We start from the raw sequence: 26,641 nt of genomic DNA on the forward strand, positions 1-26,641 counted from the left end.
TGGGTTTATTTTTTGAAAGAAAAGTCTGAAGCATTCGAGGTGTTCAAAAGGTTCAAAGTAATGGTGGAGAAGGAAACCGACAGACACATTAAAGCAGTTCGATCTGATAGAGGTGGTGAGTATACTTCGACAGCCTTTATGAAATATTGTGAAGAGCAGGGTATAAGGAGATTTCTAACTACAGCATACTCACCTCAACAAAATGGGGTGGCTGAAAGGAAGAATCGAACAGTCCTTGACATGGTTCGTTCAATGCTTAAAAGCAAGAACATGCCAAAGGAATTTTGGTCAGAAGTTGTAAAATGTGTCATTTATGTTCAGAATCGATGTCCACACTCGAAGTTAGAAGACCAAACACCACAAGAAGCGTGGAGCGGACAGAAGCCAATAGTTTCTCATCTCAAAGTATTTGGAAGTGTGGCTTATGCACACGTACCAGATCAACGAAGAACGAAACTTGAAGACAAAAGTCAGAAATACATACTCATAGGGTGTGATGAGAAAACAAAAGGGTACAAGCTATTTGATCCCATAAGAAAGAAGGTGATAGTGAGTAGAGACGTTCGAATAAACGAAGCAAGTAAGTGGGACTGGAACAGTTCGACAGAAGCTGTTGTCGAAGTTGAAGAATCATCTGTCGTTGTACCATCAAACATTTCGACAAAACTTGAAGATTCTGACAATGAAGATGAACCTACACAACCCAGAATGCGAAGTTTGCAAGATCTGTATGATTCGACAAGTGAAGTGCACCTTGTATGTCTCTTGGCAGATGCTGAAAACATCAGTTTTGAAGAAGCAGTACGAGACAAGAAGTGGAAAAGTGCCATGGACGAAGAGATGAGGGCGATTATCCACAACAACACTTGGGAACTAGTTGAATTGCCAAAAGGTAGTCAACCCATTGGTGTAAAGTGGGTATTCAAGAAAAAGATGAACGCTCAAGGAGAAATAGAACGATACAAAGCGAGACTTGTTGCGAAGGGATACAAACAGAAAGCAGGAGTTGATTATGACAAAGTATTTGCACCTGTTGCAAGAATGGAGACAATTCGATTACTCATATCTCAAGCTGCTCAATTCAAATGGCCAATATTTCAAATGGATGTCAAAACAGCTTTTCTGAATGGTGTACTAGAAGAAGAAGTCTATGTTGAACAACCACTCGGGTACATGAAAGCTGGAGAAGAGAAGAAGGTACTGAAATTGAAGAAAGCGCTATATGGGCTGAACCAAGCACCGCGGGCATGGAACACACGTATCGACACATATTTCAAGGAGAACGGGTTCGAGCAATGTCCGTACGAACATGCCCTCTATGTGAAGAAAAATGGAAGGAATGTATTACTTGTTGCTCTCTATGTTGATGATCTTATTTTTCTGGGCAGTAATGATTAGATGATAGAAGAATTCAAAAGCACAATGACACGTGAATTCGAGATGACAGATTTAGGCCTGATGAGATTCTTTCTTGGTCTGGAAGTTCGACAAGAAGAAACAGGAATCTTCATCTCACAAGAAAAATATGCAAAAGAAATCTTGAAGAGATATAAGATGGAAAGCTGTAATCCGGCTTCGATGCCAATGGAACCAGGAACAAAGTTGTCGAAATTTGATGGAGGAGAACGTGTCGAAGCAGGAAAATATCGAAGTTTGGTAGGAAGTCTTCGCTATCTCACATGTACAAGATCAGATATCTCATTGAGTGTAGGCATTGTAAGTCGATTCATGGAGGAGCCAATTTACACACATTGGAAAGCATTGAAGCGAATTCTGAGGTACATCCAAGGAACAGTGTCACTTGGGATGTTTTACTCGAATTCAGACAAATACAAGTTGGTTGGTTACTCTGACAGTGATTGGTGCGGAGACATAGACGATCGAAAAAGCACTTCTGGATATGTGTTCTTCATGGGAAATACTGCATTCACTTGGCTTTCAAAAAAAGCAGCCAATAGTAACACTTTCGACATGTGAAGCAGAATATGTAGCAGCATCCTGGTGCGTTTGTCATGCAATATGACTCAGAAGATTGATGAGTAAAATGGAGCTAGAACAGAAAGGTGCAACAATAATACAAGTTGACAACATGTCAGCACTTGAGTTAGCAAAGAATCCAGTAAACCATGAAAGGAGCAAACACATTGACGTTCGCTTCCACTTCATTCGAGAACACGTGAAGGAAGGAAATGTCGAATTGAAGCATGTAGCAAGTAAGGACCAAGCAGCTGACATTTTCACAAAACCACTATCAAAAGAAATCTTCGACAGAGGCAAGAAATTGATAGGCATGATGAATAGAAGAAACATTTAAGTTTACAGAGGAGTTTTGTTGAATAAACTTTAATATCATAGTTAATAGGTTTTATTAATAAGTTAATTGAGAGATTTGGAAGATCAAGAGACAGTGGCCAAAATTTATAGTATTTACTAATTATCATAACTCCTAGAATAGCTAAGGTTTCTGAGTATGTATAAATACCAAAATTATACTCTAATGAAAATACAGAAGTTTACAAACGAATCGTTTCTTCTGACAGCCACAACTGATGAATTCTGAGTGGATCGGTTTGAACAAAACGTTCTTCAAGATCAAGCCAGATCTCTTTAATATATTCTTACCATTGGAATGTGCTTATGTGGCAAGTTTCTGCATTGGAGATGCTCTAATAAATTTGAGAAGTGTAACTGTAACATTCACCTGCCAAGCATACTTTTCAATGGAACTTTCTTTATAAAACTTATTTTCCTAGCAACTGATTTCTAATGAAGCTTTATAAAACTATAAAGCTTAAACTAAGAATAAAATTAACAGATAATCTAAAACAAAAAATAGACTGCTGATAAACTAAAATACTGGGCCACTTCAAATTCAGTCTCACAAAAGTCTAATACAAAACCATTTAAGCTCAAGAAGCTAATACATATGTTAACATCACCATCATTTTTCTACTTCCCTTTTCTTAGAAATTTGTGTTTTGGCCAGGTTAGGGCAAGTGCTTTTTCTCTCTCAATCATTTGCAATTTTCTGTGAGCAGCAAGTGACTCTACTCTTATCATCTGGTTTAAGTCATCCCTCAGTATAAATATATGTCATTTAAATCTTACAATTCATCCTTCACTTCTGTGCTGCTACTCTGACTCTCCTTGATATCAGAATTCCCACTATTTTCGGTTTTCGTAGTTGAAGTTGGTTTTTGGAGTTGGAACGGGATTGATGCGTGTTTTTTGAGGAACTTATAAAAAGCCACAACTGTACGATCTACATTAACAGTAATCTGCATATACAATGAACCCCATACATATTAGATCATTGAATGATAAAATTAGTATACACAGAACTGAACTTGTGCATTCTCTAGTTTAATATTCACTTACAGGGTCGGAACTCTTTTTTCCTGCTGGGTAGAAGAGGAGAGTGGGGAATCCATCAGACTACAAAGTGAACATAACTAGAAGGTGAGTACACATGCAAGCATGCATGCAAAAGTAAACCATGATGGCTTCTGATGTATGCTCAAATGAAAAATCCAAAACTTAACATGAGTTGGAACCAAATGTCACTTTATTATAACTATAATAGCAATATCAATTGGAGGCTTACCTTTGCCCTAGGATGCTCATTTGTTGTTCCATCCATCTTGGCTATTACAATAGAATCAATGCTACGAAGATGTTTTGCGAGCTTGTTGTATGTTGGTTCCAAGGCTTGGCAATGACCACACCAGGGAGCATAAATCTGATGTTAAAACAGCCATTAAATTAACACAACCCACTGAACAAGCTACACACGAAATATGATTTGAAACTGGTGGGCTAAAATTATACCTCAATTAGAACATCCTTTGACTCATCCAAGACAATTTCGTCGAAGTTATTGCCAACAACTATTTTCAAATCACCATTGTTCTGCCATCAAGTTAGCAAATGTGTTGAGAGATGAAAAACATAGCTAGCAGGATATACGTGGAAAATAGAATGTCTTACACTTTCAGGAATTGGATCTGATTTGAGGAAAGGTTTTAGCTTGTCTTCAAGGAAATCTTCCCCGAATGCCTGAGGGAACATGAAGAGTTGAATTTTTTAGCAATCGCTTTTAGGGTTTACTAAAGCATACAAGAAAGCATTTGTGTATATTCCGAAACATGATAACAAAATGAACAGATCCCTTGGAGGAAAGGGAGAAAAGAATACCTTAATATTGTCAACAGTCACCTCTCCATCAAGCAAAAACTTTCTACCATCATCACTTCCTGTGAATGCAAGTACCTATTTCAAAATATCATTTGTCACTTGATTTACTTGGAATTCAATTTAAACTTTATAATATGTCGAGAATCTCAAGGCTCAACCACACAAAATATAGAAAAGGAGAAATTATTACTTTGGGAGTTTTCTTAGAGATACCAAAATAATCTGCTACAGGCTTTCCAACTTCTTCATTATCCATTTCCACATGAACAAAAATCAGCTACAAAGGATCATTGTACAGAAATATGTTATTGTCCTGAAATCAAGATTCTTTGGGGAAAGTATAGAAACTAAAATTTATTATTTCTTAAATTTTAAATGATGCATAGGGTTATTATGAGCAAAGTGTATGAACAACATAAATAGATCAAATTTGAAATCTCAATAGATTCTGCAAAGGACGTGGTTATTATGTACAGCCAGGGAAATTTTTGTAAATTTCAAAACTATTTCATAATCACAACCACTCATTCAAATCAAACTCACAGAGAAATTAGCTTCTATGCACTAACTGTGTAAAACATTTTTACACATGCATCCAATTATATCACATTATGATGCCACTATGCTATGTTAGTAGTACCTAAAGCATCTCCACTAATACCTAAATGGTATGATGCGATTAGATACATGTTTAAAGAACAATCACACTGACTGTATATGCAAATTAAATCAATATAACTTTTACCTGGTTTCAAATTACATTTGTTTGTTAAAGAGGCTTGAATCTGAATACTAATGTCTTACTAATAAGAAAGTCTGTACATATTTATATACATGAGGGGAACAGTCTAAATAGTATTGTGATCCTATCATGATCATATAACTATGGAATGGAATCTAATCAAATATCCCTATAAATATAAGAGCTAATCATAAGAAGAGGATAATAACAAATCTGTTTACAAACAATAACTATTTCTCAACAAAAGGAAATGACTTTGAACCACCTTTGCAACAAATAGTGTATCCATTTTAAGAATATCAAATAACAAAGAGACAGAGAAATAGGGAAACATGAAACTTATATTAAATTTAAAAAATGGTTAGTTTAGGACTTTGATGCACCTAGAGCATCCTTTGAACTCCTCAGGACTTGAAAACTAATAAAACTAGAACTAGTTTTCATAAAAGCCCAGTGATTAAAAACACAAGATTTTAAGTTTTTAACTTACTCCGTTGGACCTGGTTACAAAAAGAAAAAGAAAAAGGTCTTTTTCAAACAAGTGGAGGCGGCTACATGGAGCAAATAACGTAATGATGTTATTTAACCTACTCAGCAACAATGACACCACTGGACATATCCAGACATTTTAGTTTGGCAAACACCGCCATATAAAAGTACATATGGCATTCACTTAGTCAATTCCATGCCTTCCAAACTGAAATTTGTATACCCTTACTTTCCCCTAATCTATTTTCATGATCCACTCGGATGCGCAGTGCACCCTAATTATAATTAACAGCAAAGCATTAAATTTTATTTGCATTGTTTGGTGAATAAAAGGCAAATACAAATTTGTCTAGACTCTAGAAAATGAATGCAGTGACAGTATTAAACAATGGCCTGTTAGAAATACCTTTCCCTTGAAAATCTTTGATGCTTCTTGAAATACGTGAATGAACTTCGCTGTATCCTTTTTAGTCACAAACAGCAACAGCTAAACGCAACGTATAAAACGCAACAATAGTTAGACGTTAGTTAAGATCCCATTTTCAAGGAAAGTCTATTCCTAGATCAACAATATAAACCGAAAAGAGATATAAGTAATTGCCTGTTTCTTGATTGGACTTTCAAAAATCACTGGGGCACTTTCCCGTGTAAAAGTTGTGACAAGCGGAAGCTTGCTGGAGGATACAAAGTTGGCTATTGCAGCTTTAACAAATTGGCCATCTGCAGAGATAATAAATTATATAAGTCTGCATTAAAAGCCTAGTGATGTCCTTTTCTTATCGAGGAGTTGGAGGAGAGTGGAACAAGAAAACAAACCAAAATGGTTCAGTTTCTCCTCCTCTTTCTTGAGCAAGACCAAAGCAGGGCGCGTCACATTTGGGTCAATATGGAAAAGCTTAGCCACATTAGGAATCACGGTTTGGTAAAAATTGACACCATCCTCAAGTTTTGATGCTGCAGCTAGCTCATCACTTTCAGCACCCTGCATATTAAAACAGAATAAACGAGGCATCAGACCTAACAACCAATCAACCAACACTTTCATAAACTGAATCATCAAACTTCAGATCCGTTAGTTTAATCTATAGAGTATCAACACTGCAAATGGGCTTAATTAGGAAGGAAATAACTGTATATTTTTCTTCCTATAAGACAAACCTATATTAGTACGACCCATATACGCAAAAACCACGGATTTATCAAACCAAATTGAAATAGGCATTTAAATTACAATTTTTTTTTTGAATAAACTGTACTACTAAACTGCATTTGATAAAAGATGAGAGACATAAATGCAAGACAATCAAATAAGAATTCAAAAACTTACAACTAAGGAATTAAGGAAGCCCAAAACGACTGTAGTTTCAGAGGTCAATACGCGTTCAGCATCATCCAATGTAGTAATGTTGTATACACCAGGCCCTATCTTCTTCTTAATCCATGTCACTATAGCATCTCTGCATAAAGCAAAATTTCAATTCATAAGAATGCTCTAAAAGCAATGTCACATCAACTGAAAGCAAAATTCGATGATTATAACTTATGTAACACGACACTTCTGATTAAAAGTGTGATCGCTATCATATTCGATTTGCTAAAATAACAGGGACTTGCAGTGATTCTGTCAAACTAAACTCACCACGAATCCAAATATTCACATATAGGTTATAATTCTCATTTGTGATCACAATTAAGAAAACACACAAGATCAAAATTCGGAATGGAGAGAAAGTTACTTGGTTCTTTGGCCACTGTAAGGTTTATGAACTCCATCGACGAAGAAGTAGATAGTAGGAAAACCCTGAACATCATACTCGTGAGCCAATTCATTTTCCAGCGAAGCATCGACCTTAGCCAAAACGACACCGTCTTTCTTCAACTCAGTGGCGGCGGCGGCATACTCCGGCGCCAGAGCTTGACAGTGACCGCACCACGGGGCGTAGAATTCAACAAGCACGAATTGGTTGTTTTCAATTACGGTGGTGAAGTTTCGCTCAATCAAAACGACGACGTCTTTCTCATCCACCTCTGGATCATTGAACTCGTCCTCCGACTGAGGGTCGTAGCCGGAGAAGTCGCCGACGTCGTCTCCGTCGTCGTCTTCATCCTCTTCGTCGAAATTATCGGGATCTGGGTAATTGGCGTGGCCGTGGTGTGTGGTGGATGCGTCTTCAGGTTCCTCCAAGAAGCTGAGATCTTCGTCGTCTTCGATGTCGTTTTTAGAGATTTTATCGCAGAAAGTGAGAGATAATGAAGAGAGAAAGAGAAGAGTGGTGAGAGAGAGTAAAACGACGAGACGTTTATGATTCAGCATTGTGAAGTGTGGATTCAGATTGTTTGGTTTGGGTTTCGCCGGGAGGGGGAAATCTATGGTAGTTTGAGTTAGTGACAGAAGTAGTAACTGTGTGATGACAGATCACATAACTGCACCAACTTTACGTTTATGCTATGTGTCTATTAGTGATGTCTTTGATTTCTGTTTATTTTTCTATAAAATGAAATTTTCTAATTAATTTAGCAAAATATATGTGATATAAATTTATTTAACATGATATAGATTTTATTTAATATATATTTAATTATAAAATAAATAATGATAATATAAATTTAATTTTGATACTTAAAAATAAAAAATTTGTATCTCAAATAAAAATAATTATTAATTAAAATAAAATAGGTATTTTGATAATAATGGTCGGTAAAAAAAATAGAAATTTTAACATTTGAAAATTATTATTTTGTGTCTCAACTAAAAATAATTGTTAATTAAAATAAAATAGGTATTTTTCTAATAGTGGCATGTGAAAAAAAGAGAAATTTTGACATTTAAAAATAAGAATTTTTTATCTTAAATAGTAAAAATTATTAATTAAAATAAAATAGATATTTTTCTCTGACAGATGAAAATTTAGTTATGTCTGACTATAAGTATCATCTAATTTCATAAAATAAATTTTTAATTTTATTAAATTTAAAAATAGATTAATTAATATTTTTAATAATAATAAATAAATAAACTTGATTAAATTTGTCGTAAGAACAAAATTAAATGTCAATATTGTATACATTTATAAACCAATAAATATTTAATATGATAATCATATACTATAATTATAATGATTGGAATGAGGTCATGTGTCATTTGGAAAAAAATTGAGACATTAGTTATTTACTTTTTTTAATCTTTTATTATTGTAAATTAATGGAAAGGAAATAGCAATTAAATAGTTTGGTGGTAGTTAATTTTAATAGAAAGATAGTTGATACTTAGAAAAAAAATAAAAAGGAAAAAAGAAAATGAAGTGTTAAAAAATTAAAAATGAAAGTGGGAGAGTGTGAAAAAAAATGTGAAAGAGATTTGAAAATTGAATTAAAAGAACATAATGAAGTGAAGATCGCGAAAGTTGAAGTTTTAAAATGAATGATCGGAACGAGACCATGTGTCACTTTGTGGTAGATTATATTGGGGAAAATTGAGAGATTAGTTATTTACTTCTTTTTTTACCTTTTGGTAGTGTAAATTAATGTAAAGGAAATGGCAATTTAGGTGGTTTTATGGTAGTTGATTTTAAAAGATAGACACTTGATTAGTATTTTGATTTTTGAAATTATAAATTTAATCTATAATAGGATTTATGTATTTGTGCATAATTGAGCTTAACTTTTGATATTGATGAAGGCAATAATATATATACAAGAGGTGACTTAGATGAGAAGCAACAGAAAATAACAAACTATCTAAAAAGGAAGTTAAAATATATGCAAGTTGTGTAGAGCTAGGGATCAATCAGAAGTTGAAAAAGTTTAGTAATCAGTTTTTCGCGTACGACATGTCTATTAATCTCAACGTGTTTTGTGCGTTCATGAAAATGACATTGGAAGTGATGTGTCGTGCAGATTGGTTATCACAATACATTACAATGGGTGAAACAAAGTCGACGTGGGGATCATGTAAGAGATAAGTTAACCATTGTATTTCACATATTGTGGATGTGAAAGCACGATATTCAGCCTCCGAGGAAGAGTGGGAATTAGTATTTTGCTTTTTGGATTTCCATGAGATGAGAGAATCTCCTAGGAAGATACGAAAGCCAGTGATAGAGTGTCTTGTGTCACCACATGAGGCCCAATCATAGTCGCTAAAAGCTTTTAATTATAGCGCGGATGAGTAAGATAAGAACAATCCTTGGGATGGGGAGCGTTTGATGTAACGAATCACTTTATAAGTGGCTTGGAGATGAAGAGAAGTTGGAGAAGACATAAACCGACTGAGTTGTTGAACACTGAAGCTTAAGTCAGGTCGGGTGATGTAGAGATAGACCAATCGACCAATGAGTCTCCGATAGGTGGTAACATTAGTGGGGTGAGTCATCGATAATGGTGTATTTGTGTGTTTTTGTCATGGGAGTAGGATAAGGTTTAGCAATAAGACGACTTGTGTCATAGTGTAATTCTAAGGCACATTTGCATTGACAAATCAAGATGCCACTAGAAGAACGTATAACCTCAAGGCCCAGAAAAAAAATGGAGGTCACCAAGGTCCTTGATTATGAAGTGTGTATCAAGAATAGTTTTAATTTTATGTATCCCATCGATGTCATTGCCATAAAGGATGAGATCATCAACATAAATGAGAAGGATAATACATTTCCCACCATGAAAATGAGTGAAAAGAGAGTGGTCGGAAGCAGATTGTTTGTAATGCAAGGAAATAAGTAATAAGGAAAGTTTTAAGAGTCATTGTTTGCTGACCTGTTTTAGTCCATAGAGCGACTTCTGAAGTTTGTAGACTAGGGAAGGATCATAAGGCTTTAAACCAGGAGGATGTGTCATATATAATTCTTCACCGAGATCCCCATGTAGAAAGGCGTTGTTAACGTCAAGTTGAATGAGATGCCAATTTTGAGATGCAGCAATGGCTAAGAGGAGTCAGATAGTTGTCATCTTAGCAACTGGTGAGAAAGTGTCAATGTAATTGATACCCTTAGTTTTTCTGTGCCCTTTTGCAACGAGTCGGTCTTTGTGCCTTTCAATGGATCCATCTCTATTGCGTTTGATTTTATATACCCATTTACATCCTACCTTTTTCTTATGTTATGGTAAAAGAGTCATAATCCAAGTGTGATTGTGTAGTAGGTATTGGAGTTCAACAAGCATGGTCTGATTCCAACAATCATGTTGGAAAGCTTGTTTGAATGTGGTTGGTTCAGTTTCACAGATGACAAAATGAAGGTAGTGAGTGGAGTCAGGAGGTAGATGTTGAGTGTTGGTGTAATGTTGAATGGGATAGATAGTGGTAGGAGCAGGTTGGTGTTGAGAAGAAGTTGGGTTATTGTAGACGAAATCTTCAAGGTGTTTGTATTTTTGAATTATTATGTTGGAGACACGAGAAATAACAGGTGGTGTGAAGGAAGAAATGTTGTTGTCAAGAGATTGTAAATTCGTGGCGGTGGCTATATCAAGAGATTGTAAATAAGTTTTCGAGGAGACGGTTGATGAAAAGGCCATGATGTTCATGATGTCAGTCAACTAGATGAAATAGTGTTTGAGAAAGTAAAAAACACCCATATCTCCTATTCGTTGAAAGAGGCCTTTTTGGAAAGCAGTTTGTTAGCTTGGATTTTTGACAAGGGCAAAAATCTTAGTACAGTAAGAAGAATTGGAGCAAGTTAAGGTCAACAGAAGTTTGTCGAAATGTTATGGTACAAAGGTCGAAACTTCAAGAAGAAAGGTGCAAAAGGGACTTATGATTTTTTTTCAGGAAAAATGAAAGTTTTCCTAACATTTAGACGTCATGAAGATTTGGGTTTTCGACTATGTCGAATAGCATTTATTTAGGCATAATGAAGCGCTCTATTCAAATAAGTAACTACTTCTCAGTCTTATCCAAGAAACATGTGGAGAAAATTCAGAAGCAAGACGCATGCAAGGATCTACGTGACGAAGGTTGGAGAAATGAACGTTAGGAGCAGTTATTTTATACTTGTTGTCGTACTCCAAATTTTGACCATCTCATCTTTCTATTTATTAAGCTATATAAGTCATCTGGTCAACCTCAATGACCTAAAAAGTCAAAGGAGGATCATTTTGACTTTTCTAACCTTGATTCCATTTTGAACAGTTAACACTAACTAGTTAGTATTATTAAGGTTGTTTGTTTTTTATTTTTGTTCAGGATTAGTTAGGTTGCTAAATTTATGTTTAGATGGTATTATGGCTAGTTGGGCTTGGATTAATATTAGTAAAGTCATTAGTTCAAGTTCAAATTGAGGGATTAATACTAGTGGGGTTAATTTGAGCTTATTAATTAAGTTTAATTTAGGTTATCAAGTTAATTAATTCATAACCTTTTAATTATTTAGTTTGTAACCTTTAAAAATTTAATTAGTTATAGTTAAATTTTAATTATTTTATATTAAAAAAAATTATTTGGTTTACTAGTATTTTTTGTTGGGCTTTGTTTGATTTAGATAAGCCCAGTCCGGCTTCATCTGGGTCAATTAGATAACTCAAAGGTCAACAGGGTCAAACCCGAGACCCAACCCTCTGAATCGGGTCAAGCATGACCTAGGTCCATCATCTTTTTCCCCAATCAAACCCTAATTTGCGCCAAAATTGAAACTAGAGAAAATTATAAAAAAAAAACTTGCAATTTTCAATTCAATCCAAACTTTCCATTTACATTTAAATCACGAATTACAAATCAAATATGGACCAAATACATTACAACTTTCAAGTTACAATTCACAAAACCTAGTTTCTATTTCTAAACCCAAATCAATCTAATTATAATTAGATTATGAATTTCCTAAAATGAATCAATCAGAATTAAATAAAAAATATCTATATAAACCTAAGTCTAAATTGAGAAGGGGAGGAAAAAAATGAACCCTAAAAACTATTGCTTATGCAAATATCTAACCCTCACAAGAGCTCTGAAATCTGGTTGATTAGGGTTAACATCGAACCCTAATCGTACCTGAGCTTTATATCCATTCTGTTGACACCTGCAAGAACAAAGAAAAAGAAGGGAGATCAGAGGGAGCTATCAAAAGGGATTAGACGAATCATAAGAAAAGGGATAGAACTCAACTTAATTCATACACTGAAGGAGAGGTATACTTCAAACTCTTGATTTAATGTGCATCCATGAATAATTTTCGCTATTGGGACAGGGTTTTGGTTCAAATATGTGCGTGGTTGTTCTGTTTTGGTTGTTTGGTTGTTCTGATCTATCGATCGATGCAGGTTTTGTGTTGATCTGGGTGGTTTAAGGGTGTTTCTGGGTTATGGCTAGCATTAGGGTTCATGTGATGAACCCTAGGGTTCATCTGGGAAAAGGTTAGGGTTTTTCGCATACCCTTAGGGTTCTTGGGGTTTAAACTTATGGTTCATATGAGAACCCAAAAGTTGTTAGGGTTCTAAGGGTTTTAGTGGGAAAAGATGAGTTTCTGGGTTGATGTTCATCACCTAGATGAACATCGGTTTAAGGTTCCGATTGAACTTCAATCGCATACTTGAGGCGCAAGGTGGTTCAAGGTGGGGGACGGTGGTTTCTGGGCTAAGCTTGTATTTTTGGGTTAATGTTCATCATGTTCATGATGAACACGGTGGTCCGGTGGGGGTTTGAGTGATGGTGAAGGGTGGCTCGGGGAAGGGAGAGCAAAAGGAGTTTAGAGTAAGAGAGAGTGGGGGAAGTGAAGAGAGAGAATGGGAAGAGAGAAATGAAAGAGGGTCTTAAGGGAGAGGGTTTAAGTACTCCTTATATGACTCCTCTGATGTCATCCAAGTGGCTTTCCCAAGATGCTCCACATCAATTGACTATTTTAGTCAACTGATGCTCACATGCAGGCACGCTCACCCATGCTCTGGTTGACTTTGCTTCTTAACCACACAATTTACATACATTGACCAGTAATCAAAATCAAAGGCTTTGATCTAATCCCATCAGGTCCACGTGATCTTGATCAAGAGGATCACAGAGAGTCAACCATTGACTCTCTCCTTCCGTAGACCCTCCTCCATACGTGGGCTTCAGCAGCAAATAATTTTCCAGAAATACAAGCTCAAATTAACCCCACTAGTATTAATCCCTCAATTTGAACTTGAACTAATGACTTTACTAATATTAATCCAAGCCCAACTAGCCATAATACCATCTAAACATAAATTTAGCAACCTAACTAATCCTGAACAAAAATAAAAAACAAACAACCTTAATAATACTAACTAGTTAGTGTTAACTGTTCAAATGGAATCAAGGTTAGAAAAGTCAAAATGATCCTCCTTTGACTTTTTAGGTCATTGAGGTTGACCAGATGACTTATATAGCTTAATAAATAGAAAGATGAGATGGTCAAAATTTGGAGTACGACAACAAGTATAAAATAACTGCTCCTAACGTTCATTTCTCCAACCTTCGTCACGTAGATCCTTGCATGCGTCTTGCTTCTGAATTTTCTCCACATGTTTCTTGGATAAGACTGAGAAGTAGTTACTTATTTGAATAGAGCGCTTCATTATGCCTAAATAAATGCTATTCGACATAGTCGAAAACCCAAATCTTCATGACGTCTAAATGTTAGGAAAACTTTCATTTTTCCTGAAAAAAAATCATAAGTCCCTTTTGCACCTTTCTTCTTGAAGTTTCGACCTTTGTACCATAACATTTTGACAAACTTCTAGTTGAACTTAACTTGCTCCAATTCTTCTTACTGTACTAAGATTTTTGCCCTTGTCAAAAATCCAAGCTAACAAACTGCTTTCCAAAAAGGCCTCTTTCAACGAATAGGAGATATGGGTGTTTTTTACTTTCTCAAACACTATTTCATCTAGTTGACTGACATCATGAACATCATGGCTTTTCCATCAACCGTCTCCTCGAAAACTTATTTACAATCTCTTGATATAGCCACCGCCACGAATTTACAATCTCTTGACAACAACATTTCTTCCTTCACACCACCTGTTATTTCTCGTGTCTCCAACATAATAATTCAAAAATACAAACACCTTGAAGATTTCGTCTACAATAACCCAACTTCTTCTCAACACCAACCTGCTCCTACCACTATCTATCCCATTCAACATTACACCAACACTCAACATCTACCTCCTGACTCCACTCACTACCTTCATTTTCTCATCTGTGAAACTGAACCAACCACATTCAAACAAGCTTTCCAACATGATTGTTGGAATCAGACCATGCTTGTTGAACTCCAACATCTACTACACAATCACACTTGGATTATGACTCTTTTACCACAACATAAGAAAAAGGTAGGATGTAAATGGGTATATAAAATCAAACGCAATAGAGATGGATCCATTGAAAGGCACAAAGCCCGACTCGTTGCAAAAGGGTACAAAAAAACTAAGGGTATCAATTACATTGACACTTTCTCACCAGTTGCTAAGATGACCATTGCTTACCACGCCCCCATTATGATGACCCATTACTAACTTAGTTCAAAATGCACCTCGTGTTTTTATTATTTTAGTTAATTGATTACTTAATTAACTATTAATTGGGATTTATTTATTTAATATTTAGGATTAATTCAATTAAATTAATAATTAGGTTTTTTTTTTCTAATTTTAATTTATGTATTCATGATAATTTACTTTTATGATTTAATTGGTTAACTAATTAGGATATTCACATTTAAACTAATTAGGGATTTATAATTTAGGGTTATTTAAATCAAGAAACTTGGGATAAAATTAGGGATAATTTCTAAGGTTTTAAGGGATGAAAATTAGGGATAAATTTGGGTTAATGGATACATCATATTGCATCTTATTTAATTTATTTTCTTAATTAAATGAAATTATATCTTTGCAATCAAATGGGATGATAATTAATAAGATAAAAACCAAGGATAATTCAAGGGATAAAATTCTAAGATTTTCAGGAATAAAATCGGGATAAAGGGTTATGTCTAATATTAAAGTATAATCACTAATTTATTTTCTTAAATAAATTAAATATTATATTTTTGCAAAAATGATTAAGGGATAAAAATAATTCAGCACACCTCAAACTATAAGCCCTCAACCCTAGCGTATTGAGGCATTTTCTTAAAATCAATCACTTCTCTGCCCCCGATGTGTGTGAATTTTCAAGGAATAAAAACAATCAACAAACAACTTTTTTATATAAGAACTACGGTACTCTGATCCCTCGCCTAATGTGAAGATACGTAGGCATAGAGTTGTAAACTCTAGCGAGTACGACAATAAAAAACCTTTTTGGTCTCCCGTCTGTTTTAATTAAAATATTTTCTCTATAAATATAGCAAATAATTAACATTTAATCGATAATCAAGCAAACGTCTATAAACACACACTAACCCTAGAATTGAAGTAGGATTACATTGAGTGCAATGGAGATAGTGGGTGCCTACTACCTTCCCCTTACTTAACCGACTCCCGAACCTAACATCTCACCCTTAGTTTATAGGTTTTATAATTATTATCATGTTCCTTAGGAACAAATAAAGGATGGTGGCGACTCTGTCATTTTTCCAATCGCGACACTTGTATAAGTCGGGATTCTAGTGTTAGAATTAGGGTTTTCATTCAAATGCAAAGTATTTCATTTTAGTTTATGATCTTTGTCAATTTCCCTTTATTTCTCTTTTAACTACATTGTTATTGCACTTTTCACTTTATAAACTTTTTACTTTCCCCTACATTGTCGAAATCACTACTTTCTTAATTATTTCGACTACGTCGAAATCTTTCAAAATCTTTACACAAACTATAAACAAAAGGTTATAGAATTATGTCCTATGATTCCCTAGTCGATCCTACAAGTAATCTTTAATGAGAGACTAGTGATTATTTGCCAAATTTCTCAGTAAACAGTAATATACAAATAATACATAAAAACAACAATAATGTTTAAATATGCCTTCCACGGGCTATATGTGCAGCATGAGATAAACTAGTAAAAATCTCACCATCTGGGTTTACCAAACCCATGAGGTTATCTATAATAACTGCAATCATCTTGAGGCATTGCTAGTCATCGACATCAATTGGAGGTAGCGGCGACACGTCATCTACATGTACCTCAGTATAAGAAGGCCTAATATCATCTATATTCTCAATAGGTGGGATGATGTGAGGGTGTGATATAGTGAGGTATCAGTCAAAGTAACCATCCTCACATTGTGAGGCATGCTGAACCGTAACTGCGTGATCTCTAATGCACGACCAGAGCTGATGATGTTACTCTAAAATTACCAGTCAATTCCCATAGATGGAATATCCAAAACTGGTTGTGGGATTCTCTGAATATAACGATATTGTTGCAGACACCTCTAAGGCAAGTGTCTATCAACCAAGGTCTCACACCACATATAATCTGCATATAAAGAAGAGGCATCAAACTCGTAGTGGACAAAAAAGGATTAGAACCACTCGTCTAACTTGTATTTGGGAAGACTCAGCCTCAACAACCATAACATTTTCTTTCGCTTTATCTGTTGCACTGCCTGCAGTACTGCCCTTTCTGGCCCTATATTTCATTATAAAAAATGGGAATGAAATAAGATTAATTCCAGAAATTTTAAAATTTCCCTAATTTCATCGGAAATTTTGAAATTCCCATGTAAAAACAATTTTTTTAGTAATTACCGGACATTCTGAAATTTTTGGGAAAATGCATATCAACTGTACCACAAATTGTGAAATTTATGAGGAGAAGTTTTTAGAAATATTGAAAATTATGAAATTCACGGTACAAAATCACACAAATTTCGTAATTTACGGTAAAAAAATACTGATTTTGACATTTCGAGTATCGCCCCAGAAAATTTGTAATTCGCGCGTGTGGTTGATAATTTTTAGAAAAAACGGTGGAAAAAATTGTAAGGTTAGTATGGTCTATTCAACAAGGCATGATTATGCATACCAGAAACCACATTATATTTCCATGTATCATTCTCCTTACAGTATCATCGCAATTTAAACAAATACTCACATTTTCTCGATCTGATGTCAACATGTTTCAACTTACGAATAAGTGGTTGGTATGTGCCAATTCTTTCGCATTTCATTGTTACAAATGCTTGCCTTATATTAGAACCATTTTCATACCTTCCGATTACAATGCCAAACCCCAAATTTTCGACCTCCATGCGGACCTAATGTATCATATGTTCATGATCAATAAACTCTTATTTATTTGTAAATTGATCATAAACATCTACCTTAACACAATCGGTGTAACCCCGGTTTAACATCATCCTTCACTCATCTGGTTTAACATCTGATTTAACATCATCCTTAACTTCATTCAGTTTAACATCCATCCTCACAATAGTTTTGGAAAACATATTCGAGTGCACCATATTTAATATCAATCATAACAGAAAAATAGATTAAAAACTCAAAGTATCATGCAAATCCGAAGATACATCTCCAGGACACATGAAACTTTGTCCGAATATGCATATCCAGACTTAACGTTCTTTTTTCCAGCTCAAAAATCAGATTAATGCAACGAATGTGGGAATGAATGAATGGACTTTACATTAAATTCCAAATTCTATTGCTCCCTTTGATGTGATAAAATATAAGAATGATGTTTTGGTATTGAAAAATTGATTGAGAATGGAATTTTTTTTCAAGGGTTTTGAGAGTGAAGTTAAGTTTGATCACGAGGAAGAAGAACATACAAGGCAGTGTTCTATTCAATTTTTCGCTTGACATTTTCGGACATACATCTCTGGAATCATTATCGAGTTGTTAAATAAACTAACTCATTGGATAAAAATACCATAAATAAGTACATGGGGTTCCATAAATAATTTCGGCAAAATATAACAGCTGACTAAAATACAAGGACTATTGTGATTTTAGGTACGTCCAGAGATGCATCTCCAGACACCAGTACAAATATTTTTTTGGGTTTTCAAATGTGCGAGGCGTATGTGAAGTCAAGCTTTTCCAACTATAGATTTTGATGAAGACAACTTAATAGATAATTCTCATAGTTAAAGGATAGAAAAATCCCCATGATCAAAGCTAAAACATCAAGTGTTATATCTCATTCAACATTATCAATGATGACTTTGGAGCTTAAAGTTTGATCACATCATTTTAGTGGTACAAGATGCATTTCTGTAATTTGTTGTACCATAGTGCTCAAAATATGTTGCTCATCTCATCTTAGTGCATTACCAAAATTTTGACATAAAAAAGAAGTGGTTCAACCATTTTCTAAGATATTTTTCTGTTTTGCATCAGGTGTAACTGGTTACACCCTTTTGGTTAACCGGTTACACAAACACGTTTTTGACTTCTTTGACATGCATCATCAGGTGTAACCCATTACACCATTTTGGTTAATCGGTTACACAAACTAAATTTTTTATTTTTTGGAAACACTTCAGCTGTAACCAGTTACTATTATGTGTTAACCGGTTACCACTGAAGCAATGTCATTTTTCACTCAAAATTTGATTTCAACGAATTTGTTATTGCATTTTTCAATCATGACATCTTTTCATAAATAAATGCTTGTTTAGAAAAGGTTTTATGCTGATATAAATACGTTTATATTAGACTTTGTTTCTTACCTCTTTCTTATCAATTCAAACTTATTTTCAAATTTCATCAAAGTGCCATGTGCTGCAGACTTTTATGTCAAGCTCTTTGCATTCAAATTTCACTATATCATAAAGGTTTCATCATATTTCATCTGAGAACTTTGTGTATAACACCTTGTGAATTGTATACTTAAGAAAGAGAAGATCTATTCTAGTAATTGCTAAAAATCTTACAAAAATTTAGATTGTGTTTTGTATACCTTGTTGTTCAGGATTGTCGGAAACAAGAGAGTAAAATAGAGAGAATTGTTCTCTATTTCTACTTGGTTGTATCATAAGGTGATTTGTCTTAATGATTGATTAGTGACTTGTGTATAAAGACTATGATAGACTTGTACAAGTTATAACACTTAATAAAATCTTGGTATAATTAGTCACCAAGTCCCTCAACTTAATTTAATGTTCCGCTTTAGTCACCTAACTAAAAACCGTTACAAGTTAGTCCCTTAACTTCACTTCCGTTATCCTATTTGGTTCCTCCCGTCAAATTTTGACAAAAAAACATTAAGTTCTGGTGACGTGGCGTGACACAAAGACCATTGGTACGAATCTGAGTCATCATATGTAGTTAAAAACTAATACACTGTTTAAACTACGAAGGTTTTGTTTTTGGAGTTTAACTAGCGTATTCGTTTTTAACTACATATGTTAATCCAAATTTATACTAATGACATTGCTGTTACGCTACATCATCAGAACTTAACGTTTTTTTGCCAGAAATTAGCGGAAGAGAGCAAATAGAGTAACGGAAATAAAGTTAAAGGACTAACTTGTAACGTTTTTTTTAATTAAGAGACTACAACGGAATATTAAATTAAATTAAGAGACTAAAGCATGTATTAAGTCTAAAATCTCTTACTGCGTAAGGGGACTGTAATACTCTTGAATTGTGAGGATAACCATGATATATCGTCGATGTTTTTTACATTTATGTATTTTATTGCTTTCTAAAACATTATCTGACCAGAAAATTAAAAGCAAAGTTTCAATAAACCAAAAATCGATCAAAATACTTAATTCACCCCATTTAAATGCACTCTACACTTAGTGCCCCATGAGATTGGAATGAATATTCTCCTTTTTATCCATGGGTGTAGAATGTTTTGGGGGGTCAATAGGGTACTTCGAGGGTAGTCCAACAATTAGGCCCAAGACCGGAGAAGCCTCTCTAAGATACGACGTCGTGTAAGAGCAAAGCGTTTTCCAGAAGCAAATAAAAAAATGCGCAGTGTTGGGTGAAATCCGAAAGTGCAATAGAAAATAGGGAATTGAGGGAAACATTGTTCAGACAAATCTGTCACAGAAAAACAAAACGAAACGAAACGATGATTAGCATTCTCGCCCAGGTACTTCCTTAACCCAATCAACTATTGTCCGAATTCCAATTCAGGATTCTCTTTCCGTGTCTTGTTTCAATCGGTGAGTTTTGATTTGTTGAAAAATGGTTATAATCCATAACACAGGAACGGTTATTGGGAGCTTCCCTGGGTGTGGTATTGACGAGTGTGGTTGTATTTGAGCAACGCAGATACATCTTCGCTTCGATATCCGATTCCCCATCTCACTCTAAGGTTAGTTGCTTTTCTATGGCTTTCTAGTGTTTTTGTTATTAAAATGGAGAGTTTATTGTTTTGGTAATTGTCTTTACAATTGGATGTTTATGTTTGTCTTTGTTCGTGGAATGATGTTTTCAAATGTTGGATTATAATGAGTTACGCCTCATTTATATGCATTGCAAAGTAGCATCATTTGGTTTTCTAAGTGGCTAAACATACTATTATATTGGAAGTTGAATTGATAAATATGTATTTGCTTCTAACTTATGAGTTTTTAAATTGAAATAAACGTTTAGGCTATGTTTGGATTGACGGTGTAGAACGGAACGGAGTGGAACTGATGGAATGGAGCCGAGCGGAAGGGAACAGATGGAATGTAGTGGAGGGGAGCGAAGCGGAATGTATTTTGTATAACTTGGCGGAACGGAACAATGGAATTCCATTATTTACCATTCCATTCCATACCACAAATCCAAACATATTAGTTGTCGCGTAGCTCAGTTGGTAGGGCATTGTCGATCCCCATATGTCGCAATTGAGCTCGTTTGAATTGATGGAATCAGATGGAGCGGAGAGGTATGGGATGGTATTCCATTGTTTGAATTATTTAAAATCGGATGAAGCGGAGTGGTATGGATTCCATTTCATTCCATCACTTACAACTATATTTTTCCCCCTCCGATTTGGGTGGAATGTAGAACTTGCCTTCTTCCGTCCTAAAGTTTCCAAATGATGGAATGGAAAATTCATTCCGCTTCACTCCATTCCACTACATTTTGCTCCGCTCCATTCCACTCCGTTCATTTTATGATCAAATTCATAAAATGAGTTTACAAGTGTTTGTTCATCAAGAAGCCAAATGAATGATCTTTTGAAAATTGAGATGCAGAAGCTGATGAAAAGTTTATCCTAACTAGCTCATACCTATGAAGCACTAACATAGACAAAAACATGAACACCAGAAGGATATACATTGATAGTAATTTGAGAAAATAGATAACCACATGCTTTAGTGTCGTATAGGTCACTCTGAATCAATTGAGTACTGAACACACCTTTGATCTGAAGTGCTAGTGCCTCATAAGCTCAACGTCTAACGTACTTTTACTCCCTTCTATTCAATAACTTTGAAAGTCCATATGCTTCATCGAAAACGATATTTTCAGAATTCTCAGGCTCAAGTTAATTTGTATTTGAAATACTGGGTATTCATTCCATCAGTGTCAGTGTGTCACCCCCGACTTGCTTATTTCATGTTTGATTTACTACTTTTAGATTCTAACCTTTCAGCTTTCATGTTCTACCAGGTTAGAGAACCCATATTTGGGAAGAAATCACGTTCTGAATTTGCACATTCCTGGAACAAAACTGTGGATCAGACATTTGGACCTTTGATCAAGTCTCTCAGCTCTCGCGGATGGTAGAGATGGTGTGAATTTAATATATTTGTAATACTATCTTTTTGTGATTGTGATATCAGAACACGCAGTAATTTACCTTCACATTCTATATTTGTTTGTCAAACTATAGCAGTGCTCACAAATGTAACGTTTTCTGCAACGCTCGTAAGTTCGTTCAGTATATGCATCAAAATACCTGATTTTTCTTCTTGTCTACTCGGAAATGAAGCCCAATGAAACCTTATCTTTCGACATTAACTTGTTAAATGGAGTTGAATTGGCTTCACATAAAGTTTTTTTTGTTAATATTTTAGGCTAACAGATTACGATTTTTTTTGTTTATAATTAAAGTGGCTCTGATGATGCAACCAGTCTCGTTATATTTTCTCTGTTTTTTTTTTGTTTTTTATAATTGAAGATGTAACAAATGAGCAAGCAAAATAAATTTTATACTTTTTTTTTACAACAAAAAAAGAAACAGTAAAGATGTGAGGACTTTTTAAATTTTTTTTACAACAACAAAATTATATTTTCAAAAACATTTGTTAAAGAACTAAAGTGGTGTAAAAAAGTTTCCTAAACATATTATTTTCCTAATTTTTATATATCAAATTATACCTTATCTGACCTATGTAAAAAAGTGTCTCATATAATAAGGATCTAGTGTCTCATATAATGAGGATCTTACTTAAAAACTATTATCAATACTATGTAAACAATAAAGTTTCATAATGCAATAAAATAAAAGTTTAAATAATTATAGGTAAAATATATATATATATATATATATATATATATATATATATATATATATATATATATATATATATATATATATATATATATATATATATATATATATATATATATTTTAACTTTATTTTGGAGTTCATTTTGATCCCTTAATTTTAAAAAATTTCAAGTTGATCATTTAATTGTTCAAATAGTATCACGTTCATCCTTTCCGTATGTCCTGTTAGTCAAAGTCAATATTACTGTACAAGTGGAGCACACGTATAGCTGATGTGGAATTATTCTGTCATGTGGATAAAAGTGTGCAACCTTAAAAAAGAAAGTGACATTTACAACTCTTCCATCAAACCCTAGCGCAACCACTGTCGTTTCTTGAAGGTGCATCAACTGCGATTTGAGGCAAAGACGTTCGTTCAAGGTGAAATCGAAGACACCATTGCTCATTAGAGATATGTTTGAACTGGTTATTCTGTGAATTTTTAATGTTTATTAGGGTTTATGAAAACTTTCTGAAATCCATCTTTTTCTTCGCTTCTATTTTAGGGCATAGTTTGAAGTTGATGAACATTGACATCTAAAAATCCATCACAGTGGTGAATTTGTAGATGAAGAATTTATGTGTACGAAGGGGGTGAGATGGCTGACTTGAAAATAGATGTTGATAGGTGAAGTTATTTTGAGTTGTTAGGTTGTTTTAAGGATTTAGGTTATAATTTCATAAAGAAGATATATTACAGGGATCCCACATTTGGGATGAATGTCTTGGTTGATGACAAATGTGCCTTAGAGGTGTTGATCTCTATAAGGTTCATCTTAGTGTTGGCATCTATATTCAACACATATTGTCTCAATAGTCAACAAACACCTACTCAAGCAATCCCAACAAGCACCCACTAATGCATCCCAGCAAGCACCCCAACAATTTACACAAGCAGCTACTCAAACATCCCAACAGTCAACTCATGGAAGGACAAACAAGCAACCAGTTAAGAGGGCATCTCAAACAGCTACTGAAACATCACATCACTCAACTCTTGGAAGGGAAAAGAAGCTACCAGTCAGAATGCCAACAACATCATTTGTACCACCAAGACATACAACTAGATTGAGTGCAATGAAGACTGCAGTGAGTCCAACAACAAGGAGGACAACACCAACTAAGAGATCCACACCAAACTGAAAAATTTAGTTTAACTTAAAGTTGTTGTTTGTCATTTTGTCTGTTGAATTCAGTTTAGAACTTTTAGTTTAAGTTTGAACATGTGTTTATGTAATGTGTTTTGAACCTATGTAGTGTGTTTTGTACCACATTAGTAATGTTGAATATTAGTGATTTACACCACATTAGTAATGCATAATATTAGTGGTTTACTCCATATTTGTAATGCAGAATATTTAAGTGTCTTGTCTGAACTGTTTTGATATGGAAGTTATGTGATGGTATGATATGAAATGTTTTAAGGATGAGCAAATGTGGTCACTAACACAGAGTCAACTATCTATGATCCTAAACTAAAATTGCTAAAGGAAAAGGCTAGTTTATGGATACTTCAGGTGATGTGACGACTAATGTGGTTAGCAGGATTAACCTTATTAGCTGAAGCATGTTGATTTTGTGAAGATGAATTTTGAAGCAAATGGATTTTTTTTGGCCATAATATAGTGGAAAATCATATTTTCTATAACATGTATGAACCGGGTGACCGCTCATTCCACAATAAGAGCATTATTTATTCTTATAACTATAGCTATTTATTTCATGAAGTAAAAAATGGAGGACTAGAACCACGCCCTTCACTTGAAATTTTCTCACCTCACTTGCATTATTAAGAACATTAGACTCATCATAATGAACTGCATTATAATGTATTTTATGATGCAAAACCATAGAAATTTTTTGTTGATCGTTGATAGCGGACTCGTTAAACTAGAAAGGAAAAGCAGAAAGGTGAAGCTCTGGTTTAAACACAGAAAATGCATATTGTTTGGAGAGTTAGTTACAAGTTTCTACATATATAGCATATATCTCTAACTCACTCTAGCAAGTAACACTAATAGCCTTGATAGCTAGAATAGCAAGTCATAGCCTGAAAGTACATAAAGCTGTCATAACTTGATCATCAAGTTGCAGGAATGAATGAGCTTGGCTTTGCGGTGACTTGAGCTGCAAGCAATAGGTTTAACAATAATATCCAATCTAATACATTGAAACACTTCCAATGACTTCAAAAGGGAGAACAAAAACAAGTAAAGGATATGGCACAAATTTTATTTTCCAAGGGAGAAGAGTACCTAAGGACATTGTGATTTTGTTGAAACATGAAAGTGACTCTACCTAACCCAAAGTCAAACCAAACATTCACTAAGCCAAACACTTCAACTGCTCAACCAGATCTATGATGAATTTGTTCTGAATTTCCCTATCCAACAGAAACTCTCTCCATTTCATATGATTCTCTCTTATCTCTCTCCCAGGCTCTCTATCAACTTCCACCATAACAGTTTTCACAGCCTCCAACAGATCCTCTTTCTCAAAAAACCCATCTTCATCATTCCTTTTCACCTCCACCCCTGCTCTCAAATCATCAGCAATAAGCTTAGAATTCAAAAACTGGTCACCCTTGAAAGGTAACAGCACCAACTGACAATCACTAACTATAGCTTCTATCACAGAACTAAAACCAGCATGACACACATAACACCCTACACTTGAGTGATTCAAAACAAGCTGCTGCTGCAACCAACCACTATGCACAATTCCTCTATTCTTCACTCTCTCTACGAAACCTTTTGGCAAAGCTCTTCCCAACTCAACCTCAGCATTGAGATTTGATGGAAAATTCAAAACCAAAATGAAAGGTAAACTTGTAAGTTCCAACCCAATTGCTAGTTCCTTGATTTGATCATCGCTTAGAAATGTTTCACTACCAAAGGAACACAATACGACTGACTTTGTCGGAAAATTATCTAACCATTTTGTCCATTTTTCATCAAGCACTTCCATGGATGGCTCTGGAACAAGTACTCCAGAACAAAGAACTGGTTTTTTAATACGGTTTTGAAAATAGTCTATATAAGGACCTTCTATATCTCTGCAACTTTTCAACACTATTAGCGAGCATTCACTAAGTGTCTGTGCAAATCTATCAAAAACAGTAGGGTTGTCACCAAATCTTTGAAACATCATCGTGAAGATAGTTCTGGCTTGGAAGGTTTGAAGGGAAATTTTGGATTTTTGAGGATAACCAAATGGAGAATTTTTAAGATCCTCCTCAGAAGTGATCTCTCTTTTTTCAATATCAGCAACAAAAAGTCTGCAATAAGAGATAGAATTTGCAGCAAAGACAGAGAAGTAAACAGATTTGATGCCAAGTTCATAAGCTATTTTCGGTAGCCAGTTTTGTATAAAATCAAAGAAAACAAAATTGGGTTTAAGCTTCAACAAAATGGTTTTGACCTGATCTTGCATTAAGTTTATTGCTTGAAAGAGTGCACCAAACATATCAGGGTTCAATTCAGAAGTGTTGTTGGGTATGTTATCTGGGAGGTTAAGGGGAATGATTTGGATGGCAGGGTTGAGATTGAAGGTTGATTTGATTTTGGGAATGTTATAGGAAGGTGACAAGAATGAGATTTGAATTCCATGAGAGAATAATCTGTTGGATAATTGAACAAAGGGACTAATGTGACCAAACCCAAGATAAGGAAACATAACTACATGAATGTTACTAATACTCATGTTTGTCTAATTGATTTTTCAGTTTCTGTTGTTTCTCAGAATGGTGTCTTTACAATGCTCACCAACCTTGCTTTTTTAAACATAAAATAGTATTAATCATACTGTCAAAATGATGCCATCGTCTCTGTAGCATTTTCTTATTTTCA

At 34.6% G+C, this 26,641-nt stretch overlaps 4 protein-coding genes across 4 annotated transcripts; 2 read left to right on the forward strand and 2 right to left on the reverse strand.

Annotated features, from left to right (window-relative positions):
- Positions 1-1,554: 1,554 nt before the first annotated feature.
- On the forward strand, positions 1,555-1,977 carry LOC127104591 (secreted RxLR effector protein 161-like). The gene has a single exon (XM_051041770.1). The coding sequence runs from the start codon at positions 1,555-1,557 to the stop codon at positions 1,975-1,977; it is 423 nt and encodes a 140-aa protein (XP_050897727.1).
- Positions 1,978-2,821: 844 nt separating this feature from the next.
- On the reverse strand, positions 2,822-7,893 carry LOC127101153 (protein disulfide isomerase-like 1-4). The gene is made up of 12 exons (XM_051038480.1): positions 7,162-7,893; positions 6,753-6,882; positions 6,242-6,407; positions 6,027-6,145; positions 5,832-5,912; positions 4,385-4,471; positions 4,195-4,269; positions 3,988-4,056; positions 3,829-3,909; positions 3,605-3,739; positions 3,379-3,435; positions 2,822-3,278 (listed from the first exon to the last, which is right to left on the reverse strand). Exons 1-12 carry the CDS (start codon positions 7,737-7,739, stop codon positions 3,105-3,107), a joined length of 1,752 nt encoding a protein of 583 aa, XP_050894437.1. The 5' UTR covers positions 7,740-7,893; the 3' UTR covers positions 2,822-3,104.
- A 12,333-nt stretch (positions 7,894-20,226) lies between these two features.
- On the forward strand, positions 20,227-22,219 carry LOC127101154 (uncharacterized). Its single transcript, XM_051038481.1, has 3 exons — positions 20,227-20,393; positions 20,511-20,618; positions 21,911-22,219. Exons 1-3 carry the CDS (start codon positions 20,373-20,375, stop codon positions 22,025-22,027), a joined length of 246 nt encoding a protein of 81 aa, XP_050894438.1. The 5' UTR covers positions 20,227-20,372; the 3' UTR covers positions 22,028-22,219.
- A 2,472-nt stretch (positions 22,220-24,691) lies between these two features.
- On the reverse strand, positions 24,692-26,641 carry LOC127101155 (UDP-glycosyltransferase 79A6). The gene is made up of 2 exons (XM_051038483.1): positions 25,049-26,641; positions 24,692-24,920 (listed from the first exon to the last, which is right to left on the reverse strand). The coding sequence occupies exon 1, from the start codon at positions 26,493-26,495 to the stop codon at positions 25,119-25,121; it is 1,377 nt and encodes a 458-aa protein (XP_050894440.1). The 5' UTR covers positions 26,496-26,641; the 3' UTR covers positions 24,692-24,920; positions 25,049-25,118.

This window comes from Lathyrus oleraceus, chromosome 7 (assembly GCF_024323335.1).
Source record: "Lathyrus oleraceus cultivar Zhongwan6 chromosome 7, CAAS_Psat_ZW6_1.0, whole genome shotgun sequence".
Classification (NCBI taxonomy): Eukaryota; Viridiplantae; Streptophyta; class Magnoliopsida; order Fabales; family Fabaceae; genus Lathyrus; species Lathyrus oleraceus.

What these genes read in the sequence shown, in the direction of transcription:
- LOC127104591 (XM_051041770.1), top strand. Translation starts at nt 1,555, where the DNA reads ATGGAAAGCTGTAATCCGGCTTCGATGCCAATGGAACCAGGAACAAAG.
- LOC127101153 (XM_051038480.1), bottom strand. Translation starts at nt 7,739, where the DNA reads ATGCTGAATCATAAACGTCTCGTCGTTTTACTCTCTCTCACCACTCTT. An exon ending in TCTCTAAGAAAACTCCCAAA is followed by an intron (nt 4,270 to 4,384) that starts GTAATAATTTCT and finishes ATTTTGAAATAG; the next exon opens with GTACTTGCATTCACAGGAAG. An exon ending in CAGATCCAATTCCTGAAAGT is followed by an intron (nt 3,910 to 3,987) that starts GTAAGACATTCT and finishes ACTTGATGGCAG; the next exon opens with AACAATGGTGATTTGAAAAT.
- LOC127101154 (XM_051038481.1), top strand. Translation starts at nt 20,373, where the DNA reads ATGATTAGCATTCTCGCCCAG. An exon ending in TGATTAGCATTCTCGCCCAG is followed by an intron (nt 20,394 to 20,510) that starts GTACTTCCTTAA and finishes TCCATAACACAG; the next exon opens with GAACGGTTATTGGGAGCTTC. An exon ending in ATTCCCCATCTCACTCTAAG is followed by an intron (nt 20,619 to 21,910) that starts GTTAGTTGCTTT and finishes ATGTTCTACCAG; the next exon opens with GTTAGAGAACCCATATTTGG.
- LOC127101155 (XM_051038483.1), bottom strand. Translation starts at nt 26,495, where the DNA reads ATGAGTATTAGTAACATTCATGTAGTTATGTTTCCTTATCTTGGGTTT.